Source organism: Gopherus evgoodei, unplaced genomic scaffold, assembly GCF_007399415.2.
Source record: "Gopherus evgoodei ecotype Sinaloan lineage unplaced genomic scaffold, rGopEvg1_v1.p scaffold_71_arrow_ctg1, whole genome shotgun sequence".
Classification (NCBI taxonomy): domain Eukaryota; kingdom Metazoa; phylum Chordata; order Testudines; family Testudinidae; genus Gopherus; species Gopherus evgoodei.
In genome coordinates, this window is record NW_022060092.1 from 63,472 (window position 1) to 76,485 (window position 13,014).

The following is a 13,014-nucleotide window of genomic DNA, read 5'->3' on the forward strand; positions in this document are numbered from 1 at the left end:
CCGGTTCATGCTGAGCTGAGGCCTCAAGCTTCCCCCCCAACCAGGCCCCCTAATGCCAGACGCTCTGTCCCCAAAGAGCGGGGGGCGTCTCTACAGATGTGAGGCTTGGGACTCTCGTAGGCCCTACATAAACACCACCTTGGCAGATCCTGCAGGTGGTGCAGCAGGGGGCCTCCCTGAGGGCCTGGCTGGGACCTCTGCCACGGGGGGGTGTCTGTGAATCGGGCCTTCCCGAGGGGAGGGGCCCCATGGCTCAGGAGTGTTTGGCAGACATGGCCACCCTGGGCACTCAGGTGGCAGGATCCTGTTCCTACAGGAGGCGGGACTTCCTCTTACACCCACAATACAAAGGTATGTGAACCCTGGGTATTCTGCCAGAAGAGGTAAGGACTTGCTGTATTGTCATCAGGGCTGGAGGTGGGACTTCCTGTATTGCTATCCAGGCAGGCCTTGGGACTTTATTACCTATGCAGGAGGAGGCGGGACTTCCTGTATTGCCACAGGGGCAGGAGGTGGGACCTCCTCTGCCCACAGACTGTTCCTCCCAGGAGAAGGTCTGAACTGTTGTTTTGTCGTTCCCTGCTGGGTTGTGTCTTCACAGGAAGTGGCCCCTCTTCAGACGCAGGGCTTTGTGTCTCCTTGTCCAATCAGGGCAGGATACTGGCAGTGAGGGGTGGGGCCTCCCCAGGAAATGCATCCCCCCTCGCCTTAGGCCTCCTGCCCCAAGGGGTTCGGGTCTGGGGGGCATGTGTGATGTAGGGTGGGTGTGGTATTGGCTCAGAGCCTATCCGCAGCTGGGCCCCTCCCTTGTCCCAGCAGCGGGGCGAGCGGGGAGGGAGACTGGGGGGAAGGAGTAGGGGGGTCAAGATCCCTCTAGGCCCCAGTCCTGAGCTGAGGTGCGCTGGGCCCCTTGCTACAGCAGGGCTTGTGGTGGGGCATTCCCCAGGGGCCGGGCCTACCCTACAGCCCAGCCGCCCTGCCCCTGGGGGCACATTGTCCTCAAGACACCCCCCGAGCCAGCCGGTACATTGGGGGCCGCTGCCCTCCGGACCCCCAAACCCAGAGACAAAGCCCAGCAGACCCCGCCCTCACCCACTGCCTTTACCCAGAGCCGTACCTCGACCTCCGGACGCCTGGGTCCACCTGGCCCTGCCGGTGCCCCTCACTCCCAACCCGCAGCCCCTGCCAGCCCAGCCCTGCCCTCCCCAGCTCTGCCGGTGCCCCTCACTCCCGACCCGCAGCCCCTGCCAGCCCAGCCCTGCCCTCCCCAGCTCTGCCGGTGCCCCTCACTCCCGACCCGCAGCCCCTGCCAGCCCGGCCCTGCCCCCCCAGCTCTGCCGGTGCCCCTCACTCCCGACCCGCAGCCCCTGCCAGCCCAGCCCTGCCCCCCCCCACCTCTGCCGGTGCCCCTCACTCCCGACCCGCAGCCCCTGCCAGCCCGGCCCTGCCCCCCCAGCTCTGCCGGTGCCCCTCACTCCCGACCCGCAGCCCCTGCCAGCCCGGCCCTGCCCCCCCAGCTCTGCCGGTGCCCCTCACTCCCGACCCGCAGCCCCTGCTAGCCCGGCCCTGCCCACCCCCACTCTGCCGGTGCCCCTCACTCCTGACCTGCAGCCCCTGCCAGCCCAGCCCTGCCCCCCCAACTCTGCCGGTGCCCCTCACTCCCGACCTGCAGCCCCTGCCAGCCCAGCCCTGCCCCCCCCCAGCTCTGCCGGTGCCCCTCACTCCCGACCCGCAGCCCCTGCCAGCCCAGCCCTGCCCCCCCAGCTCTGCCGGTGCCCCTCACTCCCGACCCGCAGCCCTAGTCTCTCCCTGGGAGCCTGGTGACTCAGGTGCCCCCTGCGGCCGCGCTGGGTGCCTGGGGGCAGCAGCAGCTTTGTGACTCCCGGGGGGGGGGAGGCTGATGAGGGGGTGGAGAGAGACTTCAACCTGCTGCCACCTGGGCCGGGGGGGCAGCGCTCCCCCTCCCCCGCAGGACAGGCACCTGCCCCCGAGCCAGCCAGCGCCACCCTGTGGCCAGGTGGGGCCGAACCCCCCGGAGGGACCAGGACAGCTGGAGGCATCGGGGAACCCGGAAGCTGCCCCCCCCCCGTCTCCTTTCTGTGTCAGCAGCTGACGCACGGTCCCCCCCGCGCCCCCGCATCCCGTCACCATGGCAACTCATTGTTCCCTCCGACGCAGCGGGGCCGGGGGGGGCCCCAGCGTATATAGGGCCCTGGGCCGGAGTGAAGGCACCAGCGCTGGGCCGCCCGCCGGGGAGCCAGGAGCACCCCCTTTTCCTTCCCCCCCCTGCTGTGGGGCCAGGGGCTCGCCCCCCACAGAGCCCAGCTGAGTGGAAGCAGGCACGTGCCAGGTAAGGGGGGACCCCCCGCCTGAAGGAGGCAGAGGCACCCCAATTCTCCCAGAGGGAAGGCAGGGGCAGAGGGGATGGGGTGAATTGGGGGGCTGGCTAGTGGGGTAATGTTGGGGGTGACAGGGCCATGGTGGGAGGAAGGGCACAGGGTTTTGGGGGTGTGATGGGATTGTGGGAGCAGCGGGGGATGACAAGGGGGATGCACTGGGGTCGTGGATGTGGGATGGAAGGAGAATTGGGATCAGTTCAATTCTGGGGGCAGGGGACTGTTGGGGTGCCCGGGGGTGCTGGGTTCCCTGAGAAAAGTGGGGGGGTACTTGGAAAGCCCCTGCCCCACAGAGGTTATGCCAGCCTCCCCTTCCCCGGCTGGGGGCAGCAGCGTGGGAGTGAGGGGCACCGGCAGGCCTGGGGGGGGCAGAGCTGGGGGGGGCTGCGGGTCGGGAGTGAGGGGCACCGGCAGAGCTGGGGGGGCAGGGCTGGGGGGGCTGCGGGTCGGGAGTGAGGGGCACCGGCAGAGCTGGGGGGGGCAGAGCTGGGGGGGGCTGCGGGTCGGGAGTGAGGGGCCCCGGCAGAGCTGGGGGGGGCAGAGCTGGGGGGGGCTGCGGGTCGGGAGTGAGGGGCACCGGCAGAGCTGGGGGGGCAGGGCTGGGGGGGCTGCGGGTCGGGAGTGAGGGGCCCCGGCAGAGCTGGGGGGGCAGGGCTGGGGGGGCTGCGGGTCGGGAGTGAGGGGCACCGGCAGAGCTGGGGGGGCAGGGCTGGGGGGGCTGCGGGTCGGGAGTGAGGGGCCCCGGCAGAGCTGGGGGGGGCAGAGCTGGGGGGGGGGCTGCGGGTCGGGAGTGAGGGGCCCCGGCAGAGCTGGGGGGGGCAGAGCTGGGGGGGCTGCGGGTCGGGAGTGAGGGGCACCGGCAGGGCTGGGGGGGCAGGGCTGGGGGGGCTGCGGGTCGGGAGTGAGGGGCACCAGCTGAGCGGGGGGGGCGGAGCTGGGGGGGGCTGCGGGTCGGGAGTGAGGGGCACCGGCAGAGCTGGGGGGGCAGGGCTGGGGGGGCTGCGGGTCGGGAGTGAGGGGCCCCGGCAGAGCTGGGGGGGCAGGGCTGGGGGGGCTGCGGGTCGGGAGTGAGGGGCCCCGGCAGGGCTGGGCTGGCAGGGGCTGCGGGTCGGGAGTGAGGGGCACCAGCAGGGCGGGGGGGGCAGAGCTGGGGGGGCTGCAGGTCGGGAGTGAGGGGCACCGGCAGGGCTGGGGGGGCGGGGGGGGCTGGCTCTCCTGCTCTGGCCCTTTAAGGGGCGGGCCCATCTCTCCCCCTCCCATTTTCTCCATCCCTTTTTCTGCGCATCAGCCCCGCAGCCCCCTCCCGCCCCCCCGCCCCGGATGCCTGGGTTCCGCGGCGGGACGGAGGCGGCCGCCCCGCTGCCCCCTTAGCCCCCCGCGGGGAGAGGCCGCCCAGCTGGAGCGAGGTAGGAGCCCCCGGCGGGGGGGGGCGGGACTCCCCCCCCCAGATCCCGCCCCATTTGCTCCCTGCAGCCCCCACAGCGGGGGCGTCGGGCGGAGCCGGGGGGGTCTCGCCTAGGGAAGTGGGGGCGGGGCAGGATCATCCCCTCTCGTCTATGGCCCTCCCCCGCACTGGGGAAATTGGGGGGGTGACTCGAGAACGTTCGAGACCTGCCCCCCCACCTCTGGGGAGGGGGAATGGAAAGAGATGGGGACGGGTGGGGCCTGGGCCCTCCAGGGTGGGGGGCAGCCCCGGGGCAGGCACTGGCTGTGGGGGGCTGGGACCTGGAGCCCAGAGCCCCCCCCTTAACGCCCCCCTTTCTCTCCCCCCAGCCGTCCCCCATGTACGCCGAAGCCTCCACCATGAACTTCCGGACCCCCGGCTTCTTCCGGCGCAGCCCCCCCCCCGCGGCGAAGCTGGCCCCCGGGGCGCCCCCGGCCTCGGCGCTGGGGGGCATCGCCCAGATCTCGCCCTGCCTCTACCTGTGCAGCGGCAACGCGGCCGCCAACCGGCACCTGGTGTCCGCCCGGGCCGTGACCTGCGTGGTGAACGCCACCATGGAGATCCCCAACGCCAACTGGCCCGACATCGACTACGTCAAGGTGCCGGTGCCCGACCTGCCCCACGCGCCCCTGGCCCTCTACTTCGACTCGGTGGCCGACCGCATCCACCAGACGGGCAAGCGCAACGGGCGCACCCTGGTGCACTGCGTGGCGGGCGTGAGCCGCTCGGCCTCGCTCTGCATCGCCTACCTCATGAAGTACCATCGGCTCAGCCTGCTGGACGCCCACCAGTGGGTCAAGAGCCGGCGGCCCGTGGTGCGGCCCAACGTGGGCTTCTGGCGCCAGCTCATCGACTACGAGCGCCGGCTCTTCGGCAAGAACACGGTGCGCATGGTGCCCTCGCCCCTCGGCCCCGTGCCCGACGTCTACGAGAAGGAGACCCGCGGCCTGGTGCCCCTCTGGAGCTACAGATAGGCGGGGCCGGCGCGGTCCCACCGTGGGGGGTCGTGTAGCTGTCCCGGCGCGGGGCAGATTCCAGCCGGACTTGCCCCCAGCCTTTCTCGGAGCCACCCCGGCAGGGGGCAGACATGCGTGTAACCGCCCCGGCAGGGGGCAGACTGAACACTGGGGCGCACCAGTGACTGTATTTGCCCCTGGAGGAGGAATTTGGGGGCAGCTGCCCCACCCTGGGACTGGCTCGGTGGGGGGGAGGCAGAGGTTGTCCCACAAAAGGGCATTTTCTAACCTCAGAGAATTGGGGGGGACGGGACGGGGGGCTGGCAGAGTCTGATGCTGTTGAGGGGGGGAGAAGAGTCATTGAGCATAAAAGCCCCCGGCCCCCACATTGTGTGACTCTTCCCCTAAGCGGCCATTTTTGTAGGGCCTACCACAAACACCCTACTAACCGCCTTCCAATTCACCCCCCCAAAAACAATTTCTCTGCCCCCCAGAGAGATGAGATCTCAGCTACTGCCCCCCAGTGGGGGGCATAAGTGGGAGGGGGCAAAGTGGGGGGGATCTGCTCTCAGCCTGTCTTCCGCTAGCCCTGTACATAGCGCCAGAGCTCGAGCTCCACACCCGCTCCCCGAGCGCAGCCCCTACTCAGTAAACCCACCTCTTCCATTACGCCGAGCGCGTCAGCGAGGGGGGGGGCTCCGAGGCACTGGCCGCAGTGGGGAGGTTTGGGGGGGCTCTGGCTGCAGTAAGGGGTTCAGGGAGGTTTGGGGGGCTCTGGGCACAGTGGGGGGTTGGGGGAGCACATGCACACTCAGTTGCCCTTAAATAACAAAATTCATTTTATTTTACAATATAAAAAACTAGCATAAAACAAAGACATTTACAACTAGGGGGGTTGGGATGGGAGGGTAACTGCCCCCTGGGTGTAGAACTATGGGGTGCCCCCCAAACCAGGACACATCCAGCCCCCTGCCCCAACATCCTTCGTTGAGGGCCAGCTTGGGAGTATTTTGGGGTCACCTCTGGCTCCCCTGGGGGTGGATGGCTGCTGCCCCAGCTCTGCAGGGAGGCCCCTGCTAGTGGCTCAGGGGTCCCCCAACCTCCAGTTTTGGGGTGATAGGTGGGATCACCCCAGAAAGTGCCAGACACCAGGGGGAGTTCCGCGAGGTTAGCTTCCCCCCCCCCCAGATTTCTGTCCCAAGTTCACCCTAAATCAGCCCCGGAGCCCCAAGTGGGGAATGGGAGATGGATTTGCCCCCCATCCAATGGGTGGCACTCTCCGACCTGCCCCCCCAAAGAATGGGCCCTTCCAAGCAGGGGATGGGGGGTGGTGAGCCCCACTTCCCAGGCCCCCAGCGGGCGGGTGTGTGTGTTATACCAGGCGCTGCCCCCCAGCCTCACTCGCTTTCCCCGTCACTGCTGATCACGCCACGGAGGCTGGACCAGTCCACTGGGCGCCGGGCCGGGGGGCTGGCTGGGGGGGCAGCTGGGGGGGTGCTGTACAGGCTCCAGATGTTGCAGCGCCGGGGGCGGCCTGTGGGGAGGGTAGAGGGGGGTCAGCTCCAGAGGGGGTCCCTGCCCCCCCACCTCACACATCCCCCCTAGATCCACCCCTTAGCCCCAACCCACAGCCCCATCTCCTGCCCCAGTGATCCACCCCACTCCCAGCTGTGCCCCCAGACTGCTGCCCGGCCCCTTGTCTCCCCCTCACCATCCGAGGCGATGATGTTCCCCACGTCCAGCGCGGCCACCTCGGCCGCCTCCTCCCGGCGCAGCCGCAGCGCCCGGCACCGCTCCAGAGAGGGGTTCCCTGGGGGGAAGGCGGTTACTGGGGGGCTCTCCAGGGGCGCCCCCTCCCCCCAACTCAATTCAGGGGCCCCCCTCCCTGCCCATCCCCCACCCCGCCTGCCCCCTCCAGCCCCATCCCCTCCTCCAACTCCCCATCCCCCCCACCCCGCCTACCCCCTCCACTCCCATCCCCTCCTCCAACTCCCCCCCGCCTACCCCCCCACTCCCATCCCCTCCTCCAACCCCCCTGCCCCCTCCACCGTCATCCCTGCCGCCAGCCCCCCACTCACCCTGCAGCCCAATGGCCTCCAGCTCGCGGCGCAGGACCCCGACCCGCTGCTTGACGGAGCGACACCCGGCCAGCAGCTTCTTGTAGTTCCGCCGCACCCCACAGGCCAGGATGTAGCGTTTCAGCCGCCGCACGGCCGGGTGCTCCTCTGCCGGGCCGGCGACCCCGCTGCCCGGCGCCTGGGGGCGGGAACAAGTTAGGGACAGCCCCCAAGGGGGAGGGGCCTACGGGAAAATCCCGCTTTGTGGGAAAAGCAAACGAAATTTTCCCGGGCCCAGCTGGGGGGGGAGGTTTCCTTTAAAACCTTGTGGGTGGGTTGTTTAATGTCAGCAAACGTCAGCGCTCGATGGCTTCCTTACCCCGGCCTGGGTTGGTTTGGTTTTCTTTTTTTAAATACAAACATTTCCACTGGGGAAAATAATAATTTCTGCAGGAAAATTTCATTTCACAATGTCCAATTTTCTAATTTTAAAAAACAGTTTCCACTGGGAAAAAATGTAATAAGAATTCAATTCCATTCATTTTTCCCTTCTCTCTCCCCCTGCCCCCCCCTTCAAATTGCACAGGGAAAAAAATGCATTTAATAAAATTTCAGTTCAGGCTTTCTTGTTCCTGACTTTTAAAACAATTCTTCCAGAGAAAAAATTTTTAGTGCAGTTTCTGTTCAGAATTTCCTTGCCCTGCATTTGAAAACAATTTTTCCACGTGGGGAGCAAGTGAGATTCACATGGCCACGTTTCAGTTCCCAATTTCTCTTTTCTCTGACTACACACAGTAAAATATCATAGATCAGGTTTTTTTCCTTTTCCCCTCAATTTTAAAACTAATTTGCCAGGAGAAAAAAGAAAATTCATGAAGTACAATTTCAGGTCCCAATTAATTTTTCCTGAATTTTAGAACAATTTTGGGGAAAAAGAATGAATGTTGCAAAAATTTAATTCCATAATTTCTGTTCTTTTTTCCCTAACTTTTAAAACAATTTTCCACTGGAAAAAAATGAGCTGAAATTTTTCTACAATTTCTTGTTCCCTTTCTCCAGTTTAATAATAAAAAAAAACCATGCAATAAAATTTAACTTCCAACTTTTCACCACTTTTATATTGTTTTTTTTCCTGGAGACAGACAATGTATTTAATGCAATTTCAGTCCTTGAGCCTTTTCCCCCAGTTGTCAGACACATTTTTCACAGGAAAAATAATGGAGCCAGAATTTCACTTCACAATTTCTTGGGGGTTTTGGAAATTTTAAAACAATTTTCCACTGGAAAAAACAAGGTAGGAAAATTTCAGTTCAATTTCTTTGTTCCTTTTAGTGACTTAAAATAATTTGCATTAGGAGAAAAAAGGGATTTTATCGAATTTCAGTTCACGTTTCCTCTCTCGGGACATTTAAAACAATTTTGCCAGGAGAAAAAAATCCAGTGCAATTACAGTTGGTAATTCCTTTTTGTAGGTGCCCTTGGGTAGCCGTCCTGGATGCCTGGGTCCCATTCACCATCCTGGGCTCTGAGGGAACTGCAGGACCCCTTAAGGGAGCCATCCCGGATGCCTGGGTCCCACTCCCCAACCCGGGCGCTGGAAGCGCTACAGGACCCCCTAATGGAGCCGTCCCGGACGCCTGGGTCCCCCCCATCACCTTTCCCTTCTTGCGCCGGGAGCCTGGGTTAGGGCTGTTGTTCTCATCCTGTGCGGAGGACGATGACGAAGAGTCTTCATCTGTCTCAGAGCTGCCCCTCTGCACCTTCCCCTCCTCCTCCTCGCTCTCGCTGCCCCGCTCGGCCTTCCTCCTTCCCTTCTTCCCTGTCTCCTTCCTGCTCGCACCCTCCTCCGACTCGCTCCGCGATTCCTCCTCACTCTGGGCCTTTGTCCTCTTCTTCTTCCTGCTGCCCACTTCCTCAGCCTCGCTATCACTCCTCCGCTCCACCTTCTTCCTTCCCGGCTTCCGGCTCCTACCCTCCTCCGACTCACTCCCCGATTCCTCCTCACTCTGGGCCTTCGTCCTCTTCTTCTTCCTGCTGCCCACTTCCTCAGCCTCCCTATCACTCCTCCGCTCCACCTTCTTCCTTCCCGGCTTCCGGCTCCTACCCTCCTCCGACTCGCTCCCCGATTCCTCCTCACTCTGGGCCTTCGTCCTCTTCTTCCTGCTGCCCACTTCCTCAGCCTCCCTATCACTCCTCCGCTCCACCTTCTTCCTTCCCGGCTTCCGGCTCCTACCCTCCTCCGACTCACTCCCCGATTCCTCCTCACTCTGGGCCTTCGTCTTCTTCTTCTTCCTGCTGCCCACTTCCTCAGCCTCGCTATCACTCCTCCGCTCCACCTTCTTCCTTCCCGGCTTCCGGCTCCTACCCTCCTCCGACTCGCTCCCCGATTCCTCCTCACTCTGGGCCTTCGTCTTCTTCTTCCTGCTGCCCACTTCCTCAGCCTCGCTATCACTCCTCCGCTCCACCTTCTTCCTTCCCGGCTTCCGGCTCCTACCCTCCTCCGACTCGCTCCCCGATTCCTCCTCACTCTGGGCCTTTGTCCTCTTCTTCCTGCTGCCCACTTCCTCAGCCTCCCTATCACTCCTCCGCTCCACCTTCTTCCTTCCCGGCTTCCGGCTCCTACCCTCCTCCGACTCGCTCCCCGATTCCTCCTCACTCTGGGCCTTCGTCCTCCTCTTCTTCCTGCTGCCCACTTCCTCAGCCTCCCTATCACTCCTCCGCTCCACCTTCTTCCTTCCCGGCTTCCGGCTCCTACCCTCCTCCGACTCACTCCCCGATTCCTCCTCACTCTGGGCCTTCGTCCTCTTCTTCCTGCTGCCCACTTCCTCAGCCTCCCTATCACTCCTCTGCTCCACCTTCTTCCTTCCCGGCTTCCGGCTCCTACCCTCCTCCGACTCGCTCCCCGATTCCTCCTCACTCTGGGCCTTCGTCTTCTTCTTCCTGCTGCCCACTTCCTCAGCCTCGCTATCACTCCTCCGCTCCACCTTCTTCCTTCCCGGCTTCCGGCTCCTACCCTCCTCCGACTCGCTCTCCGATTCCTCCTCACTCTGGGCCTTCGTCCTCCTCTTCTTCCTCTCCAGCTCCACCGTCCTCGTTCCTGGCTTCCTGCTCCTACCCTCCTCTCTCTGAGCCTTTGTTATCTTCTCTTTGTTCTCTTCCTCCTCACTATCACTCCATCTCCCGGCCTTCCTCCATCCCTTCTTCCCTGCCCCTTTCCTGCTCTGACACTTCTCATCCACCTCGGCGCCGCTGCCCTCTTCCTTCCCCCGAGCCTTCATCCTCCCCTTTTCCTTGCTGTCCCCCTCCTCCTCACTATCACTCCTCCGCTTGGCCTTCCTCAGTCCTGTCTTCCCTGTCTGCTTCTGCCGCTTACACTCCTCCTCCTCCACTGGCGATTCGCTCCCCGATTCCTCCCCCGGCTGAGCTGTGAGCCCCCCGTTTGCTTTCCCACCTTCACCCCTCTGCTCTCCCTCTCTCGCTCGCTTCTTCCCCAGCTGGTCCTGCGCCTCAGCTCCCTCTGTTCTCCGCTGGGGCTGCTTCGGTCCCTCGCTCCTGGCTGCCCATTCAGAGTCGCTCTCTCTGCTGGCGCCGCCCCGCTCAGGTGTCTCCTCTGCTCCCGAGTCCCCCTCGTCCTCACGCAATCCCGTGTGCCCGGATTTCCCAGCATCCTCCTTTGGCTTCTTCGAATCAATCCCAGAATCCTCCCCGTCAGAACTGGCCTCTGGAAACCAGATGGGAAACAAGGAGTTAACCGAGGGCTGGGACACGGGGGGGCTGGGCACATGGGGACCCCTCAACCGGCACTGGGACATGGCCCCTCTGGAGCAGTGGGGGGGCTGGGCACATGGAGACCCCTCACCCGGCACTGGGACGTGGCCCCTCTGGGGCGGGGGGGGTTGGGCACACGGGGACCCCTTGCCCAGCGCTGGGACGCAGCCCCTCGGGGGGGGGGGGGTTTGGCACACGGGGACCTCTCACCTGGCTTTGGGACACAGCCCCTCTGGGAGAGTGGGGGGGCTGGGCACATGGGGACCGCTTGCCCGGCACTGGGACGTGGCCCCTCTGGGAGAGTGGGGGGGCCTGGGCAAATGGGGACCCCTCGCCTTGGCTCTGGGACACGGCCCCTCTGGGGCGGGGGGGTTTGGGCACATGGGGACCCCTCGCCTGGCTCTGGGACGTGGCCACTCTGGGGGGGGGGGGGTTGGCCACACGGGAACCCCTCGCCTGGCTCTAGGACATGGCCCCTCTGGGACAGTGGGGGGGCTGGGCACATGGGGACCCCTCACCTGGCTCTGGGACACGGCCCCTCTGGAGCAGTGGGGGGGTTGGGCACATGGGGACCCCTTGTCTGGCACTGGAACAGGTCCCTCTGGGACCGGCGGGGGGGGGGGCACCTACTCACCAGAGCCCTGATCCAGTCGCTGTTTCTTTCTGGCCGTGTCCCCGGGGCCCCCCGATGAGTCAGAGCTGCTGTGGGGTCGCTTCTCAGCCCCAGCTTGAGGGGCGTCCCGGGTGCTCTTGGGGCTTGGGGACCCCCCTTCGGAACTGGAATCATCCAGCTGCTGGGGCAGGCCAAGGCGGTTACACAGGAATCCCCCCTCCCCCCCGCCGAGCCCCCATCCCCCCCCCGACACCCCCCACCTGCATTCTCAGCAGTTCCTCCTTCACCAGCTCCTTGAGCAGCTCCTTGTCCTCCGGCCGCAGGCTCTCCCGGCCCACGTGCGCCAGGTACCTGCTCCGCACCACGGCCAGCGTCAGCACCCTGCGGGCACGGGGGGGTCAGAGAACCCAGGAGTGCGCACGGAGCCCGGGGGGCCACCCCCCTGTGCTCCCCCCCGGACCCCCCCAAAGAGCCCGGGGGGCCGGGCTCCCACTCCCCTTTGCTCCCCCCTGGACCTCCCCAAAGAGCCCGGGGGGCCGGGCTCCCACCCCCCTGTGCTCCCCCCCGGACCCCCCCAAAGAGCCCAGGGGGCCGGGCTGCCACCCCCCTGTGCTCCCCCCCGGACCCCCCAAAGAGCCCGGGGGGCCGGGCTGCCACCCCCCTGTGCTCCCCCCCGGACCCCCCAAAGAGCCCGGGGGGCCGGGCTGCCACCCCCCTGTGCTCCCCCCCAGACCCCCCAAAGAGCCCGGGGGGCCGGGCTGCCACCCCCCTGTGCTCCCCCCGGACCCCCCCAAAGAGCCCGGGGGGCCGGGCTGCCACCCCCCTGTGCTCCCCCCGGACCCCCCCAAAGAGCCCGGGGGGCCGGGCTGCCACCCCCCTGTGCTCCCCCCGGACCCCCCCAAAGAACCCGGGGGGCCGGGCTGCCACCCCCCTGTGCTCCCCCCCGGACCCCCAAAGAGCCCGGGGGCCGGGCTGCCACCCCCCTGTGCTCCCCCCCGGACCCCCCCCAAAGAGCCCGGGGGGCCGGGCTGCCACCCCCCTGTGCTCCCCCCCGGACCCCCCCAAAGAGCCCGGGGGGCCGGGCTGCCACCCCCCTGTGCTCCCCCCCGGACCCCCCAAAGAGCCCGGGGGGCCGGGCTGCCACCCCCCTGTGCTCCCCCCGGACCCCCCCAAAGAGCCCGGGGGGCCGGGCTGCCACCCCCCTGTGCTCCCCCCGGACCCCCCCAAAGAACCCAGGGGGCCGGGCTCCCACCCCCCTGTGCTCCCCCCGGACCCCCCCAAAGAGCGGGGGGGGCCGGGCTCCCACCCCCCTGTGCTCCCCCCGGACCCGCCCAAAGAGCCCGGGGGGCCGGGCTGCCACCCCCCTGTGCTCCCCCCGGACCCCCCCAAAGAGCCCGGGGGGGGGGCCGGGCCCGGGGGCACCTGAGGTCCGGGCGGCTCTGGAAGAGCCCGCGGGTGAAGTCCCGCATCTCCTGATCCGCAGCCATCGGCCCGCTGCGTCTTTCCCGCCCGCTGAGCCCGCCGGCCACCGTAGCGCGGGGCCGATGGGAGGTGTGGCGCTTCGCGGGAGCCGGCCAATGGGGAGCGCGGGGCGCAGGGGCCGATGGGAGGTGTGGCGCTTCGTGGGAACCGGCCAATGGGGAGCTCCGGGCGCAGGGGCCGATGGGAGGTGTGGCGCTGCCCGGGCACGGGCCAATGGGGCGCTCGGGGGCGCAGGGACCGATGGGAGGTGTGGCGCTGCCCGGGAACGGGCCAATGGGGAGCTCGGGGGCGCAGGGAC

General features: G+C 66.3%; 2 protein-coding genes across 5 annotated transcripts; one reads left to right on the top strand and one right to left on the bottom strand.

Annotated features, from left to right (window-relative positions):
* Positions 1–82: 82 nt before the first annotated feature.
* Positions 83–5,560, top strand: LOC115643785 (dual specificity protein phosphatase 14-like). Of its 3 annotated transcripts, none has more exons than XM_030547776.1 (2): positions 83–554; positions 4,170–5,560. In XM_030547776.1, exons 1-2 carry the CDS (start codon positions 468–470, stop codon positions 4,812–4,814), a joined length of 732 nt encoding a protein of 243 aa, XP_030403636.1. In that variant the 5' UTR covers positions 83–467; the 3' UTR covers positions 4,815–5,560. The 3 variants fall into 3 exon arrangements, with proteins under 3 accessions (XP_030403636.1, XP_030403635.1, XP_030403634.1); XM_030547775.1 differs by lacking the exon at positions 83–554 and adding an exon at positions 1,953–2,350; XM_030547774.1 differs by lacking the exon at positions 83–554 and adding an exon at positions 3,715–3,802.
* Positions 5,561–5,622: 62 nt separating this feature from the next.
* Positions 5,623–12,785, bottom strand: HIRIP3 (HIRA interacting protein 3). Of its 2 annotated transcripts, XM_030547764.1 has the most exons (8): positions 12,657–12,785; positions 11,495–11,615; positions 11,256–11,412; positions 9,907–10,574; positions 8,509–9,648; positions 6,875–7,052; positions 6,508–6,606; positions 5,623–6,330 (listed from the first exon to the last, which is right to left on the bottom strand). In XM_030547764.1, the coding sequence occupies exons 1-8, from the start codon at positions 12,719–12,721 to the stop codon at positions 6,194–6,196; spliced, it is 2,565 nt and encodes an 854-aa protein (XP_030403624.1). In that variant the 5' UTR covers positions 12,722–12,785; the 3' UTR covers positions 5,623–6,193. The 2 variants fall into 2 exon arrangements, with proteins under 2 accessions (XP_030403624.1, XP_030403623.1); XM_030547763.1 differs by having other exon boundaries at positions 8,509–10,574.
* Between the last annotated feature and the right edge of the window lie 229 nt (positions 12,786–13,014).

Bases quoted from the DNA above. Each gene is read 5' to 3' on its own strand.
- LOC115643785 (XM_030547776.1), top strand. From the start codon at position 468: ATGCAGGAGGAGGCGGGACTTCCTGTATTGCCACAGGGGCAGGAGGTG. The intron at 555-4,169 runs GTCTGAACTGTT...CTCTCCCCCCAG, and splicing joins ACTGTTCCTCCCAGGAGAAG to CCGTCCCCCATGTACGCCGA.
- HIRIP3 (XM_030547763.1), bottom strand. From the start codon at position 12,721: ATGGCTGCGGATCAGGAGATGCGGGACTTCACCCGCGGGCTCTTCCAG. The intron at 7,053-8,508 runs GTGATGGGGGGG...TCCCGCCCCCAG, and splicing joins CCCGGCGCAAGAAGGGAAAG to GCGCCGGGCAGCGGGGTCGC. The intron at 6,331-6,507 runs GTGAGGGGGAGA...CCCTCCCCACAG, and splicing joins GAACATCATCGCCTCGGATG to GCCGCCCCCGGCGCTGCAAC.